This window comes from Haematobia irritans, chromosome 2, assembly GCF_050003625.1.
Source record: "Haematobia irritans isolate KBUSLIRL chromosome 2, ASM5000362v1, whole genome shotgun sequence".
In the NCBI taxonomy this organism is placed as follows: Eukaryota; Metazoa; Arthropoda; class Insecta; order Diptera; family Muscidae; genus Haematobia; species Haematobia irritans.
The window spans coordinates 128340278-128365821 of NC_134398.1; the positions used below are offsets into that span (position 1 = coordinate 128340278).

At 32.4% G+C, this 25544-nt stretch overlaps 1 protein-coding gene across 1 annotated transcript; it reads right to left on the bottom strand.

Moving 5' to 3' along the window:
* Positions 1-11809: 11809 nt before the first annotated feature.
* Positions 11810-20943, bottom strand: LOC142226238 (uncharacterized). The gene is made up of 4 exons (XM_075296137.1): positions 20584-20943; positions 16341-16578; positions 15753-16277; positions 11810-15683 (listed from the first exon to the last, which is right to left on the bottom strand). Exons 1-4 carry the CDS (start codon positions 20928-20930, stop codon positions 13248-13250), a joined length of 3546 nt encoding a protein of 1181 aa, XP_075152252.1. The 5' UTR covers positions 20931-20943; the 3' UTR covers positions 11810-13247.
* Between the last annotated feature and the right edge of the window lie 4601 nt (positions 20944-25544).

A 25544-nucleotide genomic window follows, 5' to 3' on the forward strand; every position in this document is an offset into this window, starting at 1 on the left:
GGCATAGGCCGGCTCTATATAAGACATTAGCATAACCGAAACTACAACAAATCTGTGGACCTTAATACTTCGACAAGCTTCCAAATTTTGTTTGCTGTTATGCATTAATTTGAGAAAAATTCATATTTTTTAGAAAACACATGTAAATAATGTCTTACGGCCATTTTCATATAGCTCCGTTAGGCTTTAACTCCCAGTTAACGGAAAGAAAAATGGTAATATCTTCTCTCCGGTGAACTTTAAATGAAAAAATTTCAGCGGTTAAGTTCCTAACCAACATATGGAATAAATAGGCAAGATTACAGATATGTCTATAGCACGGTTTAAAAGTTCGTTAGCTAACGTAGCACTAACAGAGGTTCATGAAAATGGGGGTTAGTCTAACATCTAATTGTTAGTTATTTTTCACTCATAGAAAAAAGCTAAAAACAGCAGTCGATGTCTGCTATTATATTTGTGTACTTTAGGGTATAACCAACAATACATTTTAAAATGTTTGATTATAAATTTTTACCCAAAGCATATTTAAGAACCAAACTTAGTTTTTGGTATATTTTTGCTCTGTAATATCTTTACAAGCACTTAATGCGATCAGCAAACATTTTGTTTGCTGTTATGCCTCAATTTGATAAATATTCAGATTTTTGGGCACATACTATAGATATTCAGAAAATATTGTTTTAATTGTCTTACGATAGTCCCTAAGTTGATATTTTTACTTGTTTCAGCCAAACTAAAACGTGGTTTTGTATAGCCGATCTTAAAAAATAGCAAACAATGTTTGCTATTTCAGCAAACAGTGACTGCTTTCCCTTTTTCGGCAGATTTTATTGCTATTTTAGCAGACTTCTCTGCTGTTTCAACTAACAAATTTCATTGGGTGTTTGATTCGATATCCATTAGCTTGTTTTTTCCACAGATGGCAGCGGTTTTGGAATTGGTTATGTGGCGGAAATATGCATTTGAGACAAATTACTTGGCTATACGTCCAAACAAAATACTTACATTTTTTACCCCCATTTTCAGGAAGCTCCGTTAGTGCTACGTTAGCTAACCAACTTTTAAACCGTACTATGGACATGTCTGTCATCTTGTCTATATATTCCATTTGCCAGTTAGGAACTTAACTGCTAAAAAAATTTCAGTTAAAGTTAACCGGAGAGAAGATATTTCGACTTTACTTTCTGTTAACTGGGGGTTAAAGTCTAACGGAGATACATGAAAATGGCCGTTATAGATTTAATTTAAACACGAAAAACAGTGATTTTTTCACATATTACATTATGATTTTCTTTCTTTATTAAATTTTTGCTAACATTTACATTAATTTTTTTTTGTTTGTTTTTCTCATTTTTTGCATGATTTGTGTGTTTATATTCAAAAAATATTTATTTTTGTAGTATTGTTGTATTTATGGTTTATTGCATATGCTCAATTTTAACATTTAACTAAAAATTGTCATAATATTCACATACATTTAAGTTAATGGTTTACGTTTCAACAGATATACATACATGCAATTTCATATTGTTCATGTAACTCTCGCTGACCTCATTTAGTTCTTACAGAAACGCCGTGCGCATTGATTTCAGTTGTATTTGATTTTTAACAATTTCATTTTTATTTTGTATTGCATTGCTATTTTTCCAAATTATTGTATTCAAAGAAGAAAAAAAAAAAGATTTTAAATTTATATAAAAATTTTAATGGTATGCAGTAATGACGGATATTGCTTAGCAACTGAATTTGCAGATATTGTGATCTTGATATTAAGGAATTCTCACAAAGCATAGTCTATGATGCATTGTGAGAATTGCTTAATATCAATATAATTTAATTAGAAATAATTCGAAACGCTTTGATAAGCTTATGTTGAAATTATAACCAACGACACCCATTTATTCCTTACACATCATTTTCGATTTTGCTCTATTTTAAACTATAATAAATGCTTAACTGATTTAATACTGTTTTATATTTTTTGTTATGAAAATGATTATCATTGATTGTCGCATGGGACTTGTAACATTTGACGATTACAAATTTAAGTTTCATATAAAAATGAAAAACATTACTCTTTAAGTAAAAGTAATTTGCATTAAAAAAAAAACTAAAATTTAAATAGTAAATTCAATTTTATTTAATTTGACTACACCGAAAGAATTTTCTTCGTAAAAAGAACGAAAAATTTCGTTAAAAGTACGAAATTTGTCATTGTTTTACAACCAAAGAAACTTTTCATTAAAGGTACGAAGAAAAGTTCTTCCAAAATTTTCGTAGTTTGTAAGAAAAAAATTCGTACTTTTTATGAAGAATCTTCGTACTTTTTATGAAAAATCTACGTACTTTTTATGAAACAATTTCGTTCTTTTTATGAAAATGTTTCGTACTTTTTATGAAAAATTTTCGTAGTTTTTATGAAAAATGTTCGTACTTTTTATGAGAAACTTTCGTACTTTTTTCCGAAAAATGTTCGAACTTTTAGAAAAAAAAATTATAGTCGAAAGTGCATTTGGTAGTAGTTGCAAGTGTGAAAAAAGACATCACTACTTTACATCTTAAGTTTTTGAATAATTTTTAGTTTTATTGCTTCACTTTTATTCATAGTGCGCTATCACCCAAATGAGAAGTAGCATAGACTTGCATAAAAAATAGAATAAAGGAATACACTCAAGCACATTATAAAAGACAATTTAATGCCGCGAACGGAAATTTTACAACTTCAATGAAACTTCTTCGTTGTTTCAAAGAAAATGTTTCGTACTTTTTATGAAGAAATTTTAACGCAGGATGTTTCGTAAAATATTCGTAAAAACTTCTTCACAAAATTCATGAAATATTAAGAAAGTTTCGTTAAAAGTACGAACTTTGTACGAAGAAAAGTTAATGTAGAATGTTTCGTAGAAGTTTCGTATATTCGTAAAATGTTCTTCGTAAAATTTACGAAAATGAATGAAAATTTCGTTATTTTAATGAAGAGTTCAGGAAGAATAGTTAATGAAGAATTCTTCGTAAAATTAACGAAGAGAATTCTTTCGGTGTAACATTAGTTAAAGTTATTTAATTAAATTGTATCCATTTCTTTAATTTATTGTAGTGATGTTGAATTAACTTTATTCAATTTTAATTACACTTTATTGAGTTTTAATTACCTTTTGTAGAATTTTGTTTAGTTTAATGTCAGTCAAATATAAGTTAAATTTTACAAATTTAATTTATTTAAAGTAAATTATATTTAATTCAATTTATTTAAATTTAAAGTACGTCAAAGAAATTTTTTAATGTAATTTAAATTAATAATAAGAAAATATACATCAGAGAAATCGTTGAAACAAAAATGTTCCTCATTTGAAATCTTAATAATCAACTGTTGCAAGTCTTTGATATTCCAATCAATGATTCATTAAATTAAAATTCAATTATTGCATTTTGGTATGAGTTTTTGTTGTTTTTAGCATATTTTTGCTAAATAAATTCTTTGAAGTTATGCTTTAATTTCTTAAATTTTATTTGATTTTATTTTTGTATTTTTTTATCAAACAATTGGTTCCACTACTTTAAGTATTTTTTTTATTTTATAAATTATTCTTTGTCATTGCATTTATAACAGGGTTGTTTTTTAGTTTTCGATTTTTAGTATGGTTAATGTTTTTATTCATTGAACAATTGTTTAATTTTTAATATTGGGGCTACAACATTTCATTTCCTTGTAGTTGTTTTAAATATTTTTTATTCATTACGTAACTAATATTTATACGATCTTCATTCAGCATTTATCTTAAAAATAAAACAAGTAATGTATATATATATATTATGTATGTTTCTTTTTGTTTAACACTATTTCAACAATGATCTTAATCTTATAATATGGGGGCTGGGGGCAGGTGTATTTTTAAAAATTATATTGTTTTTGGTATGAGTTAATCTAAATTTCTAAAATTTATGATACAATGAGTCAAGTAGAAATCTCGAGATTTGTAGTAAGAACCAAAATTTTGCATGATACTTGTAAATATTAATATGATAGAAATATACATAGTACAAACAAATGCATGACGTTGCAAAATAGATCATAAATAAATTTGTAATTAAAAAGAAATAGAAAACATTTACACACATTCATCAGGAATACCCACACAAAAAAAAATATCACCCAACTATCTCAAATTAAAAAGTTAAATGAAGGTTAAAACGTAACCAATGATACAATTAACTTTTTAATCAATTAAGCAATTTATTGAAATATAAGGGGACATTTCTAACTCGAGATATAATTTGTTTAGTGAAAAAAGAGCGAGCAACTAAAAATTACGGGATATCTAAAAAACTGTTTCATAAAAAAAATTTTAAAAATTTCGAATTCAGCAGATCAAAATACATAAGAAAAGTCACATCTCATCAAATGTACATGAAAAAATTTTATTTTGTAAACTAGTGTAATACCTTTCAACTGTTAATCTTATTTACAGATTATAATCAATTTTGAGTTAAAACACCCAGCTGCTGTAGAGTATTTTTTTAATGTTTCTTTGAAAAACGAAGATTATATATTCTATTATTTTGGTTGAACAAATAATTTCTAAATAAAAATAATAATATTTTTAGTTTAAGGTAAAAGTGTTATTAAAATCACATTTTTATATTTATTAATTGCAATTAAGAAAAAATTGGTAAAAAGCTTAGGAAAATTGTATCGAAAGCAGAATTGTTTTTTTTTATCGATTTAGGGTCAGGAAAGAAATCACAGATCAGAAACTATTTTCGATAAAATACCTACAACTCTTGACGTTGAATCTTTAAAAATGTTTATCACAGGAAAATTGAATATTGTTCCTTTTTCTTTCGTATATTTTTATCATAAAAATAGTTTTATATTATAAAATAATTTTTTCGTCCTGCGTATAATTGAAATATTCATATGAAAGTATAAAATCTTGTAAAATTGCTAGACGTAAAAGTGGTCCGATATGGCTATTTGCAAGACCTACATCGATAACAACTACTTGTGCCAAGTTTCAAGTCGAAAGCTTGTTCGGAAGTTAGCGTGATTTCAACAGACGGACGGACATGCTCAGATCAACTCAGAATTTCACCACGACCCAGAATATATATACTTTATGGGGTCTTAGAGCAATGTTTCGATGTGTTACAAACGGAATGACAAAGTTAATATACCCCCCATCCTATGGTGGAGGGTATAATAATAAAAATACTAAATTCAGCTGGATTGTATTAAATGAAATTAAATAGATTGTATTAATTAAAGTAAATTAATTGAAATTATATGTGATTCGATGTGATGCAAAATTAATAAATTGAATGTAAAACATAAAATATTTAATATATTTAATTTGCATTAATTTATTTGTATTACATGTCAATACACTTATTTTAATTAAATAAAAAAAATAATATTTTTGTTTTAACTATTAGCAAAAATATTAACAAAACTGTTAATTATTAACAAAAAAATTTAATAAAAAAAATCTAGGTTAAAGTACAGTGCACTCGCGGTAACGTGAACTAATTAAAACCAAGAGAGTTCACGTTAGCGAAAGTGTTCACGTTAGTGAACTTCACCGAATTTCAGAACAAAACATAGCCTTATTCTGGAGTTTTACACGTTCTAGCGTGATAGTCTTTTATTTTTGTTATTTGTAATATTAAAAACTTAATATTAATTTTATGAAAAAATTAAAAAAAAGAGATCGGAAAAATATCAGTGGGTATGAAATTATAAAGCTATTTAAAGTAATAATTAAAATTCACGAAAAAAGCCAAACTAGATCATTAAAAAAATTCCGTAAGTGTATTTGAAAAATATCAGTGGGTATGAAATTATAAAGCTATTTAAAGTAATAATTAAAATTCACGAAAAAAGCCAAACTAGATCATTAAAAAATTCCGTAAGTGTATTTGAAAATGTATTTGTCATTGTGAATCTACCTTTAACGTCAAATTTCATGTTTTTCAGTCTTACGGAGTAGTTAGTGTAATAAAAAGTTTGTTCGCGTTATGCGGTGTTCACGTTACCGCGAGTGCACTGTAATTAAATTTATCTAAATTATATTTGATGTATTAATGCTTCTATTGTGAATGTTCTACTGAACATAACATCATAGTTTTTATACATGTAAAATATAAAATATTTAACATATAAAATTAAATTTAGTTCAATTTAGTTGTATAACATGTCAATCCATTTACTTCAATTAAATAAATAAAATTGATATTTTTATTTCAATTATTAGAAAACAAATCATACACCTTATCGTTCTTACTACCCGTCTCAAGATCCAGCGAAAATACTTAATTTATAATTAAAGCTCTAGAGTAGGAAAGATAGTGATGTATTTTCGTTATATAAAAAAAAAAACAAACTTTTAAAGCTTGTTGTTTAGTACAAATATTGGAAATTATTTCCTCGATATTATCGATATAAAAATTGTTGAAATATTATGGAGATTATACAGATCAGTATTAGGCTTAGTGTTTTCGTTAGTTAGGGACTTGTGATATATACCAGATAAAGATGAAATATACATACAAAGTTATAATGCGTTAGTATAATAATAAATATTTAATATTCCTAATTTTTATATGAGTTGTTGTTTTTTTTGTAAGTTATTCTTTTACCGGTTTTTGTGTTAGATTAACATACCTTGTTGGATTTCAATGGATTTTGTAATTGTTTTTTTTTTCACTTTTTTATTATTAATTTTTTTTGTTTAGTAGAAAAATAGATGCTCGATAGGTGGGATGACTTTAGGAAAGTGTTTTTTTTATTTTTCCATTCCATTACTACAGAATCTTAGTGGCTAAAAAATAGGTTTGTTCTATATTATTTATTTTTCCTTTTGGTATTATTGTATGAAGTGGTATGAAAATATGTTGTTCATTATAAATTCCTACAGCTGATTTATTTATATTTCTTCTTTATTATTATTGGTGCATTTTGTTATTATATTTTTGATTGGAGTTTATTTATTCATATTTCATTTATAAAGTGCTTTAATCAGGTATATGAGTTACAGTAGAATTGAAATTTTTTTATTTTGGGTTTTGTTTGATTGAGTAAACTAAAAACAAAATTAAATTATTGCATTTTATTTAGAACCATAATAAATGATTATGATAACAAGATATGCAATACAATGACTGGGACAATAAAATTTTAAAGTAATTTCCTATCTTTGCTAAAGTAACCACACTGAAAAAATATTGTCCTAAGCAAAAATTTTAAAAGAATTTCCTACCTCATGAGTAGGCAAAATTTATTAATAGATGTGGTTTAAAATTTTGATAAACTATGAAAAAGTGTGTTGAAAAAGGAAAAAAGGTATTGTTTGCTAAAGTAGCAACACTGAAACAAATAATGTCCTGGGTTAAAGTGCCAGCCCGATTAAGATTCAGCCTCACTTAGACTATTCAGTCCATTGTGATAAATAATATCCTAAGCAAAAAATTAAAAAAAAAATCCTAACATCCCTATTTGTTGTTAAACTAGCAAAAAGTTTTTTGAGAACAGAGGAAATAATCATTGTTTGCTACAGTGGCTACACTCAAAAAATATTGTTCTAAGCAAAAATTTTAAAATAACTCCCTATATCATGATAGGCAAAATGTATTAATATGTTAGACGCAGTAAAAAGAAAAAAAAAATATTTCTTGTCCTTAAAATAAGAAAAAAAAAAATTTGACTCAAATATAATGAAAACCTTAGCCATAAAAAAATTGGGATCCTCCATCAATTTTTTCCACTTTTGATGAAGTTCTTTTTGACCAGCCTTAGAAAATACTCTATTTGGAGGTTTAAAGTTAAAATTTAAATTTAAATGGACATATAAATGTCACAAAAAGGAATAGATAATCAATAAAAAAGTTAAAAACGATTGGATCCTGTTCTTGTGACTTTTTCACTTCCATGAAAGTTTTTTTGAGCAGGTTTTGAAAAATAGATTTTTTTTATTTTTTACTAAGTTTAAATGGAAAAACGATGTATAACAAAAAAACAATTTTTTGAAAAAAAAATATATTTCATAAAAACATTAAAAGCTGGTGAGATTTGAACCTGTGTTCTTTATCTTTTCATTCATATTAACAAAGGACATCTCGAGAAGTAGTTAGAATGCTATGCCTTGGTGTCATATTACGATCATATCACAAACATTTTTGTTTTTGGTTGAGTGTGCCAGGGTGTTATGTTATGGTCGTAGAGAAAAGTTTTTAAAATTGTAAAAATTACATAATTGTATATAAAAGTGTAATAAAAAATGTTGGTAAAAATAAGCAAGTATATACGGCCGTAAGTTCGCCCAGGCCGAAGCTTAGGGTACATAAGCTTCGGCCTGGCCACCATTGATTGCGTTGAAACTTCTACTGAAGACTGTCATCCACAATCGAATTACTTGGGTTGCGGTAACACTTGCCGATGGCAAGGTATCTTAAAACTTCCTAACACCATAATATATACCACATAGTCCATACGTGGTATATATTAAACTAAAAAATGCCTATTAAATACGTATATAATTAAGTTTAAAGTTTCTATAGAAATAAAATTTTAACAAAATAAAATTTTGACAACATTTTCTATGGAAGTAAAATTTGGAAAAAAATTCTATAGAAATAAAATTTGGAAAAAATTTCCTATGGAAGTAAAATTTGGAAAAAAATTTCTATAGAAATAAAATTTTGAAAAAATTTTCTATAGAAGTAAAATTTGGAAAAAATTTTCTATAGAAATAACATTTTGACAATGTTTTCTATAAAAATAAAATTTTGGTAGATTATTTTTGGCTCTAGTAGCAACCATGATTATGAACCGATATGGACCAATTTTTGTGTGATTGGGGATCGGCTATATATAACTATAGACCGATATGGACCAATTATGGCATGGTTATAAGCGGCCTTATACTAACACCACGTTGCAAATTTCAACCGGATCGGATGAATTTTGCTCCTCCAAGAGGCTCCGGAGATCAAATCTGGGGAACGGTTTATATGGGGACTATATATAATTAAGGACCGATATGGACCAATTCTTGCGTGTTTGTTAGAGACCACATTCTAACACCATGTTCCAAATTTCAGCCGAATCGGATGAATTTAGCTCCTCCAAGAGGCTCCGCAGGACAAATCTGGGGATCGATTTATATGGGGGCTATATATAATTATGGACCGATATGGACCAATTCTTGCATGGTTGTTAGAGACCATATACTAACACCACGTACCAAATTTCAACCGGATCGGATGAATTTTGCTTCTTTTAGAGCAATCGCAAGCCAAATTTGGGGGTCCGTTTATATGGGGGCTATATGTAAAAGTGGACCGATATGGCCCATTTGCAATACCATACGACCTACATCAATAACAACTACTTGTGCCAAGTTTCAAGTCGATAGCTTGTTTCGTTCGGAAGTTGGCGTGATTTCAACAGACTCAGAATTTCACCACGACCCAGAATATATATACTTTATGGGGTCTTAGAGCAATATTTCGATGTGTTACAAACGGAATGACAAAGTTAATATACCCCCATCCTATGGTGGAGGGTATAAAAATAATTTTTAATTTCTTCATTCAAATGAACTTCCAAGGCATAACTTTTAAAGCAATGCAAAGGACCTAAAAACGTAACATTCTTTCGAGTTGATCCAAATTTGCACTAAATACTTCACAAGTTAGGGATTCAAACTGTTTCTAAAAATCAAATCAAAATTTTAATTGAACCAATTAAATAATTATGTTAGTTCACGGTGCCGGAGAAGATCGATTAATTTTTTAATCAAGAATATTTTTATTTCTAATTAATTCTGTGATTGATACTACCCTACTATTAATTGGAACAATTAATTTCGTGATTGAATCAGAATTTTTTTTCTGTGTACTTTTATTATCGTTTATATAGAAAATATAATGGCTGTACATAATAAGATTGTACCGAATCTTCGAATCTTCTTCAATATCTATCATTGGTGTAAGAATGTCTAGTCACTGGTGTAAGAAGGAAAACAAAAATTGGCTGATCGTTAATTTTTAACTTTAATAAAAATATAATCCATAAATAAAACTTCTTTTATTGTCGTAAAATCTGAATCAAATTTGCTTTAACCCTCATGCAGTACTAGTGGGTCAAAATTGGCCAAACCAATTTTATATGAGTATATTTTTTTGTATGATTATTATTTCGACTTGAAACTTCTTAACTTTTATTTTTTATAAGAATTTTATTCTAAAGAACTAGCTGATTTTAAAGCTCTTTGTGACTAAGCCCTATAAAAAAAGTTCCGTATTCTGTATTACTGGATCAAAATTATAAATTTATATTGAACAAATTTGACCCACTACACCCAGAAAAAAGGAGCTCTAATGCCAACTGAACTTTATTTTAGTTCATGAAGATTAGTTGATTTTAGTTAAATTTTGCACAATATGTGTAAGTGTTCCTTATTTGAATAATTTTTGCTAACTTTAATGACGTGAACTAAAAATAAGAAAAAAATTTGTATACAAATATAGTGCACAATTTTACTAAAAAATAAAATAGTTCATATTTTCCTAAAATGACAGAAGTTTGCTTAAATTGAGTTCATAAGTCTCTCAAATGAGTAAATTTTACTAAAATTGTACCTGTCTCGAACTTCGTACAGCACTAAAGACATTTAAACAATTTTTAAATCCATCTTTTTCTTCCAACATATGAAATTTTCTTAAACAACAGAAAAAAAATTAATTATTTTTAAAAAAGTTTCTTCAATTTGACAAAAAGTATAAACTTATTTGTAACATGTTGCACTTAGAAAACTATTTTAGTTAAAATTTTCTAAAATAAACCTACATTTTCTTCCATGGTTTGGTCACTTTTTTTTGGGTGTAATACAATATGCGGTATTTTTTTAAGTACAGGGTAAGGATTAATTTATTATAATCTGTTGAATTCCCTAAATTGGCAACAAGGACGCCACAATGATATAGCACCAAAAGTCTTCGCAGTGGCTGTATCAAAAAATGGCTGAATAACTAATTCTAAAATTTAATTTATCTTTGGAAAAATATGGAAAAAACAATAGGAGGATTATCTATGGAAATAGAATACTCGCTGTACATATTTCGGTATTTGCTAGTATTACCGGATTTTTTGAAAAAACTCTTTTGGTTCGGAAATAAAAAACGGGTTTCAGTGATTTATAACATATTAATAAAATTAACCTTTGAAAATAAACTAGGGAGTAGTTCAGGCTGTGCTTTCAGTGCTATGGTTTTGTAATAGTAACGTGAATAAAAAAATTTCGATGGCTCAACATTAACCCTCTAATGCTCAAACCAGCCTTTAGTCGGAGTTTTTTAGTGAGACACTTCTAAAGACAACCAAATTTTTTGTTTTCACGTTTTTTTTTTTTTGATAAAACCTGAATATTTTATCTAAGCTAACAGAAAAAAGGGCTTTAGAGGGTTAATGAAATTTTCTTTGTGTATAATAAAAAGGAGTTGTATGAGTCAGCGATTTCATTTCTTTAGTACGTCTCTAACCAAAGATCGACTTTCGAAGAAAACATATGACAATGTCGATAGATAGAAATACAGAAAACCGGTCAAACAATGTTCAAAATCGGTTTTCGGAGTAATCGAACAAATGAAACATATACATACCTTCTTATTTATATATTTCGGAACTGTTAATTGTTGTTATTGATTTTTGTTTCAATTAAAAATTTTGTTGAACCAATCAAAATTTTAATTAAACATTTTTTAAAATTCAATTAACCCTGGACAGTCATCCTTCGTCAAAATGACGACGCGTAATTTCATTTTCGATCTAAAATGCATTTTAGTCGATTGGGAAATGATAAATTTAAGTTATACAAATGCAAATATTTTATGAATTTTTGTTGTATACTAATTAAGAACAAAATGAATAAGAAAATAAATTCAATTTTGGTTCACATTTTTGCTCACAGTGCAAATTATAGCATTTTGAAATAAGCCGTAGTCAAAATGACGAAGGATGACGTTAGTGTACAAAAAATAAGGATGACTGTCCAGGGTTAAAATATTGGACAAATTTGGTTGATATTTTGTTCTGTGTACCCATCTTGTTTCGGAACTGTCACTATTCATATGATGTTCTCAGGAGGAAAAGCCATCAGCGTAAAATTTAAAGTTTGTGCAAAAATGTGTGAAACTGTAACCATTTAGAAACCGAGTTTTCATAGGGAAACCTTTTGCTTCAATATACTGTTAAGGAGTATCAGTAGGTGAGTGTGTATGTGACAGAGAGAGAGAGAGAAAAGAGACTTCTTCGTTTTTGTGGGGAGAACAGATAACTGTTGTGTGTGGAATTTGTAATCTGAGGATACCAAGATTTATATCTAAACATAGGATATTGAACAGTCTCAAACGTAAATATTTCTCATACATTACACATACAAAATAATACATTGTAATATTTTATAAGATTTTTTTTTTCATAATTTTCTCTTTTATTATTATTTTTTTTTTTTCAAATATTCAAATACTCATCGTCGTCTATATTGAAAATTTCGTTACTAAAACAAACACCCAAAATAGTTTGGTCAACTACTACTTAAACGATCTTACTTACGAATCTAACATTGGGTTTTAATTAATTTTATTTTAGGATATCTTTTGTTGTTATTACAATTTCTCAGTTTTCAAAAAGGACTGGATCTTCTTATGCATTTTTTGTTTGTTTTAATGGCTGATTTTTTTATGTGGTTTATTTGACTTAAATAACATACAATTCCCATCATTTAATTTAACTAATGGCTAATTAAAGACTAATATTTATTTTTTAATAATTAAATAATATTTTAATAATTACGATAGTAATATTTTTTGTTTTGGTTTTTTCTTCTATTGGTATTAAAAAATCAACAACAAGCTCTTACAAAAACTTAGATTTCAATAAATTCCTTTAATTGCACAAATCAAAAGGAGAGAGCATCTCATCACCATGATCTTCATTGCTATGTGTGTGTACAACACAATACGGTCCCACTCACATCACTGTTCTCAAAGGCAAGGAAGTGGTCCGAATAGGTGATCTACCGATGCGAACATTCATATTTGGGTATTCGTCTGTAGCTTCACCTATCCTACCTACCACTGTTTAACCTATCTCAGTCCACTTTTAAAGTAACTTTATACCGCCATCCATGTAATGGTTAATTTCCACCAATGACCATTATGGCCATTGTGGTTCGTACCATAGCTGTTAGCTAGAATAATGTCTCCTTAGACCATTTACGTGATGAGCTAGGTAAGCTGGGATCAAAATGTTGCGGTGTTTCATCACTCTTACAGCTCAAACTATGATCGCCTGCGTCGGGAGGGTCGGCTGATCTCACCGAAGTATTATCCTCCTCGGTGGGCAAACGTATCAATGGTAACTCCAGCATTACCGATGGACAGGGACTATGGCTGACATCATACATGGGGGCTTCATTAAGGGTTGTGAAAAAGTTAAGGGGTTGTGTTCCAGTAGTGGTGGTGTTGGCTATCTCTGGGGGAAATGTTAGATTACTGGCACTACGACTTATAATATTAATGGGTTGTTGTGATGGTGATGGAGGAGTTGTTGTTGTTGTTGTGGTTTTGTTTGCAGGATCTGAGATTGTTGCTGTTGTTGTTGTTGTCTTGGAAGGTTTATTTAAAATCAGGCTTTTGAGAGAAGAAGGCATTTTTATTAGAGTTTCCTTAGTTTGTATAAAAGAATCAGATATAGAAGAGGCACAAGGATCATATTGGGTTGTTGTTGTTGATGCAGAAATTGGCAGTTGTTGTTGTTGTAATTGTAATTTCATTAGTAGATCTTGTTTCGCTTCAATACTCCCCAACTGAGTTTCTTGGTTAGGGGGACTTGATCGGCCGAAACTTACTACTGTATTCAAACTACTATGATGGGTGAGACTTGATCCACCCCTAGGGGTGGTGGAACTTAAGCCCATGGTCTCATTGCTACCCGTAATAACAAAATCTATAACATCACCAGGCATTTCAATGCCCATTCCCACCTCAGTATTGAGAGTGGAGCAGGTATCTTCTTCCGTTGTATTGGTTGTCGTAGTTGTAGTCGTTGGCTGACTTTGAGGATCACTGTATTGTTGTAGGAGCTGTGCCCGTCTCGGATGTGTTGGAGGACTATTTGTACAAATAATGGCACCGAAATGGGTTTCCAGTGGTGTTTGTTTCGAGTCTATTGACGAGGAGGGCGAATGAAAATCTCTCAGAGGATGTCCCAGTAAAGCCACACGATCACTGGAAGACACACTTATGGTACGATTGCGTTGCAACATAGATCGACGCGTTCTCGCACTGGCAGTTGTGGGGACTATGTTTGCACCTGTCACAGCACTACTTGATGTTGTTGTTGTTGTATTGGCAATGGTTTGGGCACCCAGGCTGAAATGTCTCTCCATGGGATATCGTAAAGCTCTGCCAGCTGCATTTGGCATTGAACTATCGTGATGCATTAGTGATCCTGTAGTCCCACTATTGTGTGGATCAATATCGGCCACATAGTCCTGTAGGCTAGCTTCCTCACTTTCACTACTCATCTGGCGCAAATCTTCATCGGTATCAGCCACACTATCCAGAAATACCGAATCTTCTTCGTCCACCGATCGAACTTCGGAATCTTGATATTCCAGTGATGAGATCTTAAAGGAACTTAGAGACGCCAATGGAGCTCTACGATCCGCATTGAATAGAGCCTTAGCGGATACTGTACCCAAGCTACCACTACCATTCAGCTTGTCAATGCTTAATGGGGTGCTGTCTATGCTAATACTGCTGGAATTGGCAGCATTTGCAGCAGCCTTGGCAGCTGCGGAATTTGAATAGGGAAAACTGTTATTGTTATTCTCACACGCTAAACCCGATAGGCTGGATGGTGTATCCTGCTCCGGATAAGGTATACGTGGAAGTTCTACCACTGCTATTTTACGTCTAACATTTAGACGTAGCTCATCTGTGGGAGAATCTGTGAAACGGAAGCCTTGATGTACTCCCACGGGAGGAGCTGATTGTGCTGGGGCAGTGGCCTCATAGATACCCCGCTCATTCAGCGGCTGATTGTAGGGGTAAACATCGACAGTGTCCGCACTTATGGAGTGGATTTGTTGCTTTCTTCCCGACTGAGCACTCTCCGGGTCATAGTAGGCTATGCTATGCTTGGGTATACATTTCTGAGAAGGTGATACACCTCCTGATTTCTCACTGGCTTTGGAGCTGCTGCCCGCTGGTGGCTTGGTTGCCTTACCATTACTACCACTAGAGGTGCTGGTGACTGTGGTAAAGCCTCTTAAGGAAGACTCTATGGGTATTGTTGTTGTGGAATTGGTAGCATTGATAGTCGTTGTTAATGGTTTCGAGGCCTGAGATTGTTGCTGTGATTGTTGTGCCTGCAATTGTTCATAGATGCTTCGCTCCGAAGACAAGGGTGATGGCTTGGGTGTAGGTTGTATGACTTGAATATCGGGATAATAATAGTCCCACATATCGGTGCTCGAGGCTCGAGATGCTGTAGAACATTTTCGCTGTAATGAAGGCGGCAGGTTTGACAAACCCAAAGTGAAGGCTGAACAACGTCTTTCCAGATATGAGCTATCAGTGCTGCAGCAAGTCATGGCACTGCTGCGTCGTGAATCTTGTCCCTGAAAAAACAAAACGAAAATGAACAATATTTCTGGTATTCTACATCTCAAAAGCTAATCCACACTTACCATAAGTGGCACTTCGAGAAACCCTTGTTTACTTTTTGTAGAATCACTGCGCTTGTGATGTTTCCCCACCAGTTCTTCGTCCAATGTCGATGCCATTACTCTTTGCTGAAAATCTCCATTGTCGAACTCATCATCGGTTTCCACAAAATAATCATCTGTACCAAAACTACTACCCATAGGGTAATTACTAAATATTCGTGAAGTTTCCGAACCACTTCTTCTGCGACTTCCAACATAACTACCACCTCCGACGCTCAAAGCACCCGAAGCAGATGAGAGGGAGAAACGTCTAGGGGGCTCCAACAGGCTACTGTAGCCACCACCAACTGAGGAGAATCGAAAACCCCGATTTAGCATAGGTGGAGCACTCACATTTCCCAAAGATAACATACGCTGGCGCCTATACAAAATGGCATCATATTCATCCGGATATATGGACATCCCAGTGGCAACCATGGCTTCTTGTATTTCACGTTCTTCCTCTTCTTGCATGCAAACAGCGGCCACAGCCGCCATTTTAGGATCCTTCAAAATAAAAATGCACCCGAGCTGAGTAAGGAATTTCCAATCGCAATCAGGTTGACTTACCTTTAGCACTTTTAAAGTCTCATTGGAACTGCTTCGACTCTTATAGACTATCAGGAATACCATGAGACCAAAGAATCCACCCAATGTTGCAGCTATACGCACTCCGGTCATGACATCGTAGGTGGCAAAAAACTGTGCACGAATGAGTTCCCTTGGACTAAGAGTTGGAGTTGCCTCGGTTTCATTGTATTTACCAGGAGGCATTGGGGAGGCAGTATATGGTGCATGTTTGTTAGGTCTGGAAAATAATACGAAAGAATGGTATAGTATAGTGGCTAAAGTTTTGTGCAACGACTGATTTTTCACGGTTTCGTTGGTCTCGAGGGGAACGAAAATTGCCCGAACAGGCAGCAAATTTTGCACCTGATGTCAGTATATTGGTTGTAATTATCATGCAAAGATTGGTCCATATCGGTTCAAAATGAGATATGACTTCTGGAGCCTCATGGAGGAACAAATTTCCGTTTAACTACTATGTTGCCCTCTAATTACACCTCTATATATAAACCGATCAAGAACTAAAATGCCTTATGTGGGTATTTAATATGTTTATTATACCCTCCACCATAGGATGGGGGTATATTAACTTTGTCATTCCGTTTGTAACACATCGAAATATTGCTCTAAGACCCCATAAAGTATATATTCTGGGTCGTGGTGAAATTCTGAGTCGATCTGAGCATGTCCGTCCGTCCGTCTGTTGAAATCACGCTAACTTCCGAACAAAACAAGCTATCGACTTGAAACTTGGCACAAGTAGTTGTTATTGATGTAGGTCGGATGGTATAGAAAATAGGCCGTATCGGTCCACTTTTACGTATAGCCCCCATATAAACGGACCCCCAAATTTGGCTTGCGATTGCTCTAAGAGAAGCAAATTTCATCCGATCCGGCTGAAATTTGGTACATGGTGTTAGTATATGGTATATAACAACTATGCAAAAATTGGTTCACCATAATTACATATAGCCCCCATATAAACCGATCCCTCGATTTAATTTGCGGAGCCTCTAAGAGAAGCAAATTTCATCCGATGCGGCTGAAATTTGGTACGTGGTTTTAGTGTTAGTTCTCTAACAACCATGCAAAAATTGGTCGACATCGGTCCATAATTGTATATAGCCCCCATATAAACCGATCCCCCGATTTGGCTTGCGGAGCCTCTAAGAGAAGCAAATTTCATTCGATCCGGCTGAAATTTGGTACGTGGTTTTAGTGTTAGTTCTCTAACAACCATGCAAAAATTGGTCCACATCGGTCCATAATTATATATAGCCCCCATATAAACCGATCCCCAGATTTGGCTTGCGGAGGCTCAAAGAGAAACAAATTTCATCCGATCCGGCTGAAATTTGGTGCATGATGTTGATATATGGTCTCTAACAACCATGCAAAAATTGGTCCACATCGGTTCATAATTATATATAGCCCCCATATAAACCGATCCCCAGATTTAGCTTGCGGAGCCTCTAACAGAAGCAAATTTAATTCGATCCGGTTGAAATTTGGAACATGATGTTAGTATATGGTCTCTAACAACCGTGCCAGAACTGGTCCATATCGGTCCATAATTATATATAGCCACCACATAAACCGTTCTCCAGATTTGACCTCCGGAGCATCTTGTAGGAGCAAAAGTCATCCGATCCGGTTCAAATGTGGAACGTGGTATTAGTAAATGGTCTCTAACATCCATGGAAAAATAGGTCCACATAGGTTCATAATTATATATAGCCCCCATATAAACCGATCCCCCGATTTGGCTTGAGGAGCCTCTAAGAGAAGCAAATTTCATCCCATCCGGTTGTAATTTGGAACATGGTGTTAGTATATGGTCTCTAACAACCGTGCCAGAATTGGTCCACATCGGTCCACAATTACATATATACTCCATATAAACCGTTCTCCAGATTTGACTTCCGGAGCCTCTTGGAGGAGCAAAATTCATCCGATCCGGTTCAAATTTGGAACGTGGTGTTAGTATATGGCCGCTAACAACCATTCCAAAAGTGGTCCATATCGGTCTATAGTTATATATAGCTGATCCCCAATCACACAAAAATTGGTCCATATCGGTTCATAATCATGGTTGCCACTCGAGCCAAAAATAATCTACCAAAATTTTATTTCTATAGAAAATTTTATAAAAAATTTATTTCTATAGAAAATTTTGTTAAAATTTTATTTTTATAGAAAATTTTGTTAAAATTTCATTTCTATAGAAAATTTTGTCAAAACTTTATTTCTATAGAAAATTTTGTCAAAATTATATTTCTATAGAAAATTTTTTCAAAATTTTATTTCTATAGAAAATTTTGTCAAAATTTTATTTCTATAGAAAATTTGGTTGAAATTTTATTTTTATAGAAAATTTTGTCAAACTGAATTATATACGTATTTAATCGGTCTTTTTTAATATAATATATAACAGGTATGGGCTTACTTATAATTTAGAAGACGGTGTTAAGAGGTTTTACGATACCTTGCCATCGACAAGCGTTACCGCAACCAAAGTAATTCGATTGTGGATGGCAGTGTTTAGAAGAAGTTACTACGCAATCCATGGTGGAGGGTACATAAGCTTCGGCCTGACCGAACTTACGGCCGTATATAAAGGGTGATTCTTTTGAGGTTAGGATTTTCATGTATTAGTATTTGACAGATCACGTGGGATTTCAGACATGGTGTCAAAGAGAAAGATGCTCAGTATGCTTTGACATTTCATCATGAATAGACTTACGATCTGCCACAACGTCGAATTTTCAGTGAATGGGCCCTAGAAAAGTTGGCAGAAAATCCGCTTTTTTATCGACAAATTTTGTTCAGCGATGAGGCTCATTTCTGGTTGAATGGCTACGTAAATAAGCAAAATTGCCGCATTTGGAGTGAAGAGCAACCAGAAGCCGTTCAAGAACTGCCCATGCATCCCGAAAAATGCACTGTTTGGTGTGGTTTGTACGCTGGTGGAATCATTGGACCGTATTTTTTCAAAGATGCTGTTGGACGCAACGTTACGGTGAATGGCGATCGCTATCGTTCGATGCTAACAAACTTTTTGTTGCCAAAAATGGAAGAACTGAACTTGGTTGACATGTGGTTTCAACAAGATGGCGCTACATGCCACACAGCTCGCGATTCTATGGCCATTTTGAGGGAAAACTTCGGAGAACAATTCATCTCAAGAAATGGACCGGTAAGTTGGCCACCAAGATCATGCGATTTGACGCCTTTAGACTATTTTTTGTGGGGCTACGTCAAGTCTAAAGTCTACAGAAATAAGCCAGCAACTATTCCAGCTTTGGAAGACAACATTTCCGAAGAAATTCGGGCTATTCCGGCCGAAATGCTCGAAAAAGTTGCCCAAAATTGGACTTTCCGAATGGACCACCTAAGACGCAGCCGCGGTCAACATTTAAATGAAATTATCTTCAAAAAGTAAATGTCATGGACCAATCTAACGTTTCAAATAAAGAACCGATGAGATTTTGCAAATTTTATGCGTTTTTTTTTAAAAAAAAAGTTATCAAGCTCTTAACAAATCACCCTTTACTTGTTTTTTCTGGCATAGACATCATGTGGACTAACTTACAATTTAGAAGTCAGTGTTAAGAAGTTTTAAAATGCCATATCCCCTTCAATTGTTACCACAAACCAATTAATTACATTGTGGAAGACAGTATTTAGAAGAAATTTGTACGCAATCCATGGTGGAGGATATATAACATTCGGCATGGCCGAATTTGGGGCCGCACATACTTGCTATTTCGAAGGTTCAATAGCGTTTCCAAACGTTAGGTTAGGTTAGGTGGCAGCCTGCTAGGCTCAATTAGACTATTCAGTCCATTGTGATACCACATTGGTGAACTTCTCTCTTATCACTGAGTGCTGCCCGATTTCATGTTAAGCTCAATGACAAGGGACCTCCTTTTTATAGCCGTGAAACCACTTTATTGCAGTGAAACCACTTAGAGAATATTTGAAACCCTCAGAAATGTCACCAGCATTACTGAGGTGGGATAATCCACCGCTGAAAAACTTTTTGGTGTTTGGTCGAAGCAGGAATCGAACCCACGACCTTGTGATGCAAGGCGGGCATGCTAACCATTGGACAACGGTGGATCTAGTGCAAACATGCGCATCCTTTTCACTACCAGCATTAGTTGGTATTATATTTTATGTTAGGGTCATAAATAATTTTGTATCCCAACACTAAGTACCCCTAAAAATATTTTTTACAACTTACCCAGTCGTTGTTGGCGTATAAGTATAGACATTATTATGTGATGAAGTTGTAACTGGGCTACCATCATTTCGTAGAGGATCTGCCGTACCACTGACTGCAGTTTGTGAATCATCGCTGCCGTAGTCAATATCACGACCGCCACCCAAAGGAGTATCAATAAATCGAGATGATGACACCGCGGATGATATGGAACGCACTGACTTCCTTTCATTTATGATGGTATTTGAATTTATACGATTTTCCAAACGTCCACTGTGATCCGAGGGAATTGAATATGAAGATGACGATGATGATGCAGCTGAATTAGAAGACGACGAGGCCACTGCACGTCGTGAAATTTTTGCCATATCTACAGGAACATTTTCTGCAATAAAATAATGAAAATAAATAGAAAATTAATGAATTAAGAATTGTCTGATCCGTTCATATAGAAAACAAATTTCCAATTAAAAAGTTGATTGAAGTTGAAATAGTAATCAATTAAACAATTAACTGATATGAATAACTTTTTAATCAAATTAAAAAAATAATTTAAGTTTTCAATTAAAATATTAATTTTCCCAATTGACATTTCAATGACATAAAAAGGTATTACCAATTAAAAATACACTTGAATATAGTATTGGGAAAGTAACGAGTATTTGATTACAAGTACTCGTTACTGACTAATTTTTTGAGTACTCGTTACTAGTAAAAGAGTACTCAATATCTTCAATGCCAGTTTTTTTCTTCTGACGGTAAGTAATTTGGCGGTTTGGAAGTAAAATTCTTGACTTCTTGGAAAATATAAATTGAAGTTTTCGAAAATCGTTTTATCAATTAAAATAACACGAAAAGGATATATGGCTTCACCTTTGAATAAAGTGAAAAATATATGTGATTTCTTAAAAACGTTTGCATTTGAAAAAAATTGCATTGGGTGTAGGTGGGAGCTATAATTTAAAGCATCACATGGATCACGTCTCATGCAAATAGTATGAATAATAATGTCGTTGACTTCAGCTGGTTCAATCCAATTGTTTTCAGAGAAGGTACCCAAGCTTATTCAAAACCCCTTGGAAAATTTCAACATTATGTCTCACGATAAAAATGATCGCTAAATATTTTCATCCACTGTCAATGGTGGAAAATGATGGATTTAAAAAGTTTGCAAATTGCAAGCATCAATAATACACAAGGTCATTTAGATATACCCTGACGAAATACCAAATAGTGAATACGAAATTGGCTCTAAAAATTCGAATGATTGGTGAAAATCTTTTTCTAACGAGACCCATATATCTACAACACCACATTTTATAACACTAGAATAAAACTGGCTAATGTAATTTGCTTTTCTATACTGTTTTTAAAAAAGAGGAAGATATTATTAAAAAGTGCCCACAATGTCTTTTTTAATTTTTTTATAAAAGTAACGAGTAGTAACGAGTACTCAATTCAAAAGTAACGAGTAGTCAAAAGTCAAAATTTACAACACCACTTGAATATTTTGGTCGGAAATAATTATTTTCTATATACATCCCAGCAAAAAAAGCATCGCCAAAAAAGTAGTGAAAATGTTCTTTTTGGATTCGGAAGTGGTGCAAATTGACGCAAAAGCGATGAATTTAACATGGGCTTGTCATAGGACGGATGTCCACCATTTCAACAGACGCTGCACTTAATTTGCATCATTCTTTAAGGTGTGAGGCGAGTTCAGTGTTTTGCATGTGAATTAAGAAATTTTGTGATATTTTGACAAATAAATAATTTTTAATTTTTTTTTTATGATTTTTAATGCATTATAACGCTTGTCTAGAGTTTTTGTGATCAAATATTTTCAAAAATTTGAAATTTTTCTACAAAGGATTTGGCATTTTTTTCGGCTAAATTTAAATAATTTGTACCATTTTATTAAATCTTAATCTGTTTTTATCCTATTGAAACACAAAAAAATAAATTTCCCATTAAAAAAATGTAAAAAATATGAAACACAAAAAAAAATAAATTTCCCATTAAAAATATGTAAAAAGCGAGTTATAAAGAAATTGACTCAAATGAACTTCCTGTGCAGTTAAAATAAAGAACATCTTTGGGAGAGCATTTTTGGAAGTTCTTTTAAAGTTGTGCCTTGAGAAGAACTTCCAATTTTTTTTTGCTGGGATACTATTCATTGGATCATAACATTTTTATTCAAATCCTTTGAAAACCAACTATAATTAAAAGTGAAAATACACAAGAAAGTACAAACTCTTACAACGTTAAAAGAAAATGGTTATACCCTAAATCCGCCAAAAAATGTGCCTACCAGAAATATAGATTTTAGACTCAATTAAATATATACCGCCGATTTTGGCGAAATCCGAACTTCGGGGAATTCGGAACAAATTTAGATATATCTATCATTTTCTCAAAAATTTCCCTTAAAACCTTTATATATTAACCGATCTTAATTAAAGATGGCAAAATCTAATCTTCTATTGTCCTCAATATACTTGCAAAGAATGATCCAAATCGGGTTAGTTTTAGTTATGGCCTTATTTTCCCAAATTTGGTCTTAAGAACACCGATTCCTCTAAAAATACATAATATGCAAAATGATAAAAAAAATATCTGCATAGCACGTTTTTTTTTGTTTTTGTAAAAATAGTGGATTTATCCTAAACGATGCAGTGCGCATTAAACTAATACCTCATACACATTACACTTCCAAAATCTACGTTAACTACACTGAAAAAAAAGCATGCCCGCTTCCAAAGATTTTGTCTTTACTTTAAAAATGTTGGTATTGATTCCGAGCCAAAGAAGCGGAGAATACAAGTAAGGATACTTTTAAGACACAATTCTCTTTTAAATTTGGGTTTTGCGTACTTGCTTCTAGGAAGCAAATTTTAATTTTTCACTTTTTCAGCTTTTTTTCTTCATATGCTATCAAAGTCCTTTAAAGACGAGTTAACGACAGCTTTATTTGCCAAATTAAGACTCGACTTCCAATAACAATTATGCTATGTTTCAAGTTAAAAACATCTTTAAAATAAAGTTTTGAAAAACATGTCCTAGTTTTGAACGATTTTTTGCTTTGTAGTCAAGATGCGAAGAGACAACAAATGTAAAGACAATTTCATTAAATTTAAAGAATTTTTCTGAATTATTAAAGACAAATTAACCTTAGCCCAAACATTTTTTCTTTCATGTTATGATACCCATTTTTAAGTGAAATCACTCAATTATAAGGACAATACAACTTCATTGAAAAGTTTGTCGTCTTTTGGACAAGGAAAAAAACTTTCTATTAGAGAAATATGTCTTCTATGCTAAGCAAAATTTGCATTCGTATTTTAAAGACATGAAATCTTTGACCTCACGACAATATTTTTTTCAGTGTACCCATACTTATATCTTTTTATACCCTCCACATCGAAATATTGCTCTAAGACCCCATAAAGTATATATAACATATTGTAGGTCGTGGTGAAATTCTGAGTCGATCTAAACATGTCCGTCCGTCCGTCCGTTAAAATCACGCTAACTTCCGAACGAAACAAGCTATCGACTTGAAACTTGGCACAAGTATTCGTTATTGATGTAGGTCGGATGAAAATTTCGTACATGGTGTTAGTATATGGTCTCTAACAACCATGCCAAAATTGATCCGCATCGGTCCATAATTATATATGGCCCCCATATAAACCGATCCCCAGATTTGACCTCCAGAGACCCTTGGAAGAACAAAATTCGCCCGATCCGGTTGAAATTTGGTACGTGGTGTTAGTGTATGGTCTCTAACAACCATTAAAAATTGGTCCATACAGGTCTTAATTATATAATCCCCATTTAAACCGATCCCCATATTCGATAAAAACCATGCCAAAATTGGTCCATATTGTGAAAGTGAACCATGTGGGTTCACTTTTACGTATAGCCCCCATATAAACGGACCCCCAGATTTTGCCTGTGGAGCCTCTAAGAGAAGCATATTTCAACCGATCCGGTTAAAATTTGGTACATGGTGTTAGTATATGGTCTCTAACAACCATGCCAAAATTGGTCCGTATCGATTTATATTACATATAGCCCCCAAATAAACCAATCCCCAATAACAGAAAAATCACGATTGCCACTCAAGCCAAAAATAATCTACCAAAATTTTATTGCCATAGAAAATTTTGTCAAAATTTTATATTTCTATAGAAAATTTTGTCAAAATTTTATTTCTATAGAATATTTTGTCAACATTTTATTTCTTTAGGAAATTTTGTCAAAATATAATTTCTATAGAATATTTTGTCAGAATTTTATTTCTGTAGAAAATTTTGTCAAAATGTTATTTCTATAGAAAATTTTTGAAGCATTTCATTGTTGGAGAGGAATATATTGCAAAATCTTCCAAGACATCAAGAATTCTGCCAATCTACCAAACAGTAAGAAATCTGCCATGTTTTATAGACTCGTGTTCATAATTGTATATAAAACGACCCCCATATTTCAATTCTGGCTCTATAATTACAGCACAAAAGTTCATATCGAATCGTAATTATTTCTTCCCTATATATACTAGCCAAGAACTGAATATATACGTATTTAATCGACCCTTCTTTTGTCTACTATATATCCCGCATGGACTAACTTACAATTTAGAAGATGGTGTTAAGAAGTTTTATGATGCCTTGCCATCGGCCGTAACCCAAGTAATTTAATTGTGGATGACCGTCTTTAGTAGAAGTTTCTATGCAATCCATGGTGGAGGGTACATGGTTAGGTTAGGTTAGGCCGTATATACTTGTTTTCAGTGTTGCCAGTATTTTTCGGGCTCTTGTCCCCAAAATGAGATACTTTCATCCCCAAAAATCCCCAATTTAATTTAAAATTCCCCACAAAAATCCCCAATATCGTTTTTGGCAAGTTTTTTGAAAAAAGAAATAGGCTCTGCTGTAAAAAATCAGTCATAATCTAAAAATTGTAAAATTATGAAATTTTGGTTA

Bases quoted from the DNA above. Each gene is read 5' to 3' on its own strand.
- LOC142226238 (XM_075296137.1), bottom strand. From the start codon at position 20,930: ATGGCAAAAATTTCACGACGTGCAGTGGCCTCGTCGTCTTCTAATTCA. The intron at 16,579-20,583 runs GTAAGTTGTAAA...ATTATTTTCCAG, and splicing joins TATACGCCAACAACGACTGG to ACCTAACAAACATGCACCAT. The intron at 16,278-16,340 runs GTAAGTCAACCT...TTTATTTTGAAG, and splicing joins AGACTTTAAAAGTGCTAAAG to GATCCTAAAATGGCGGCTGT.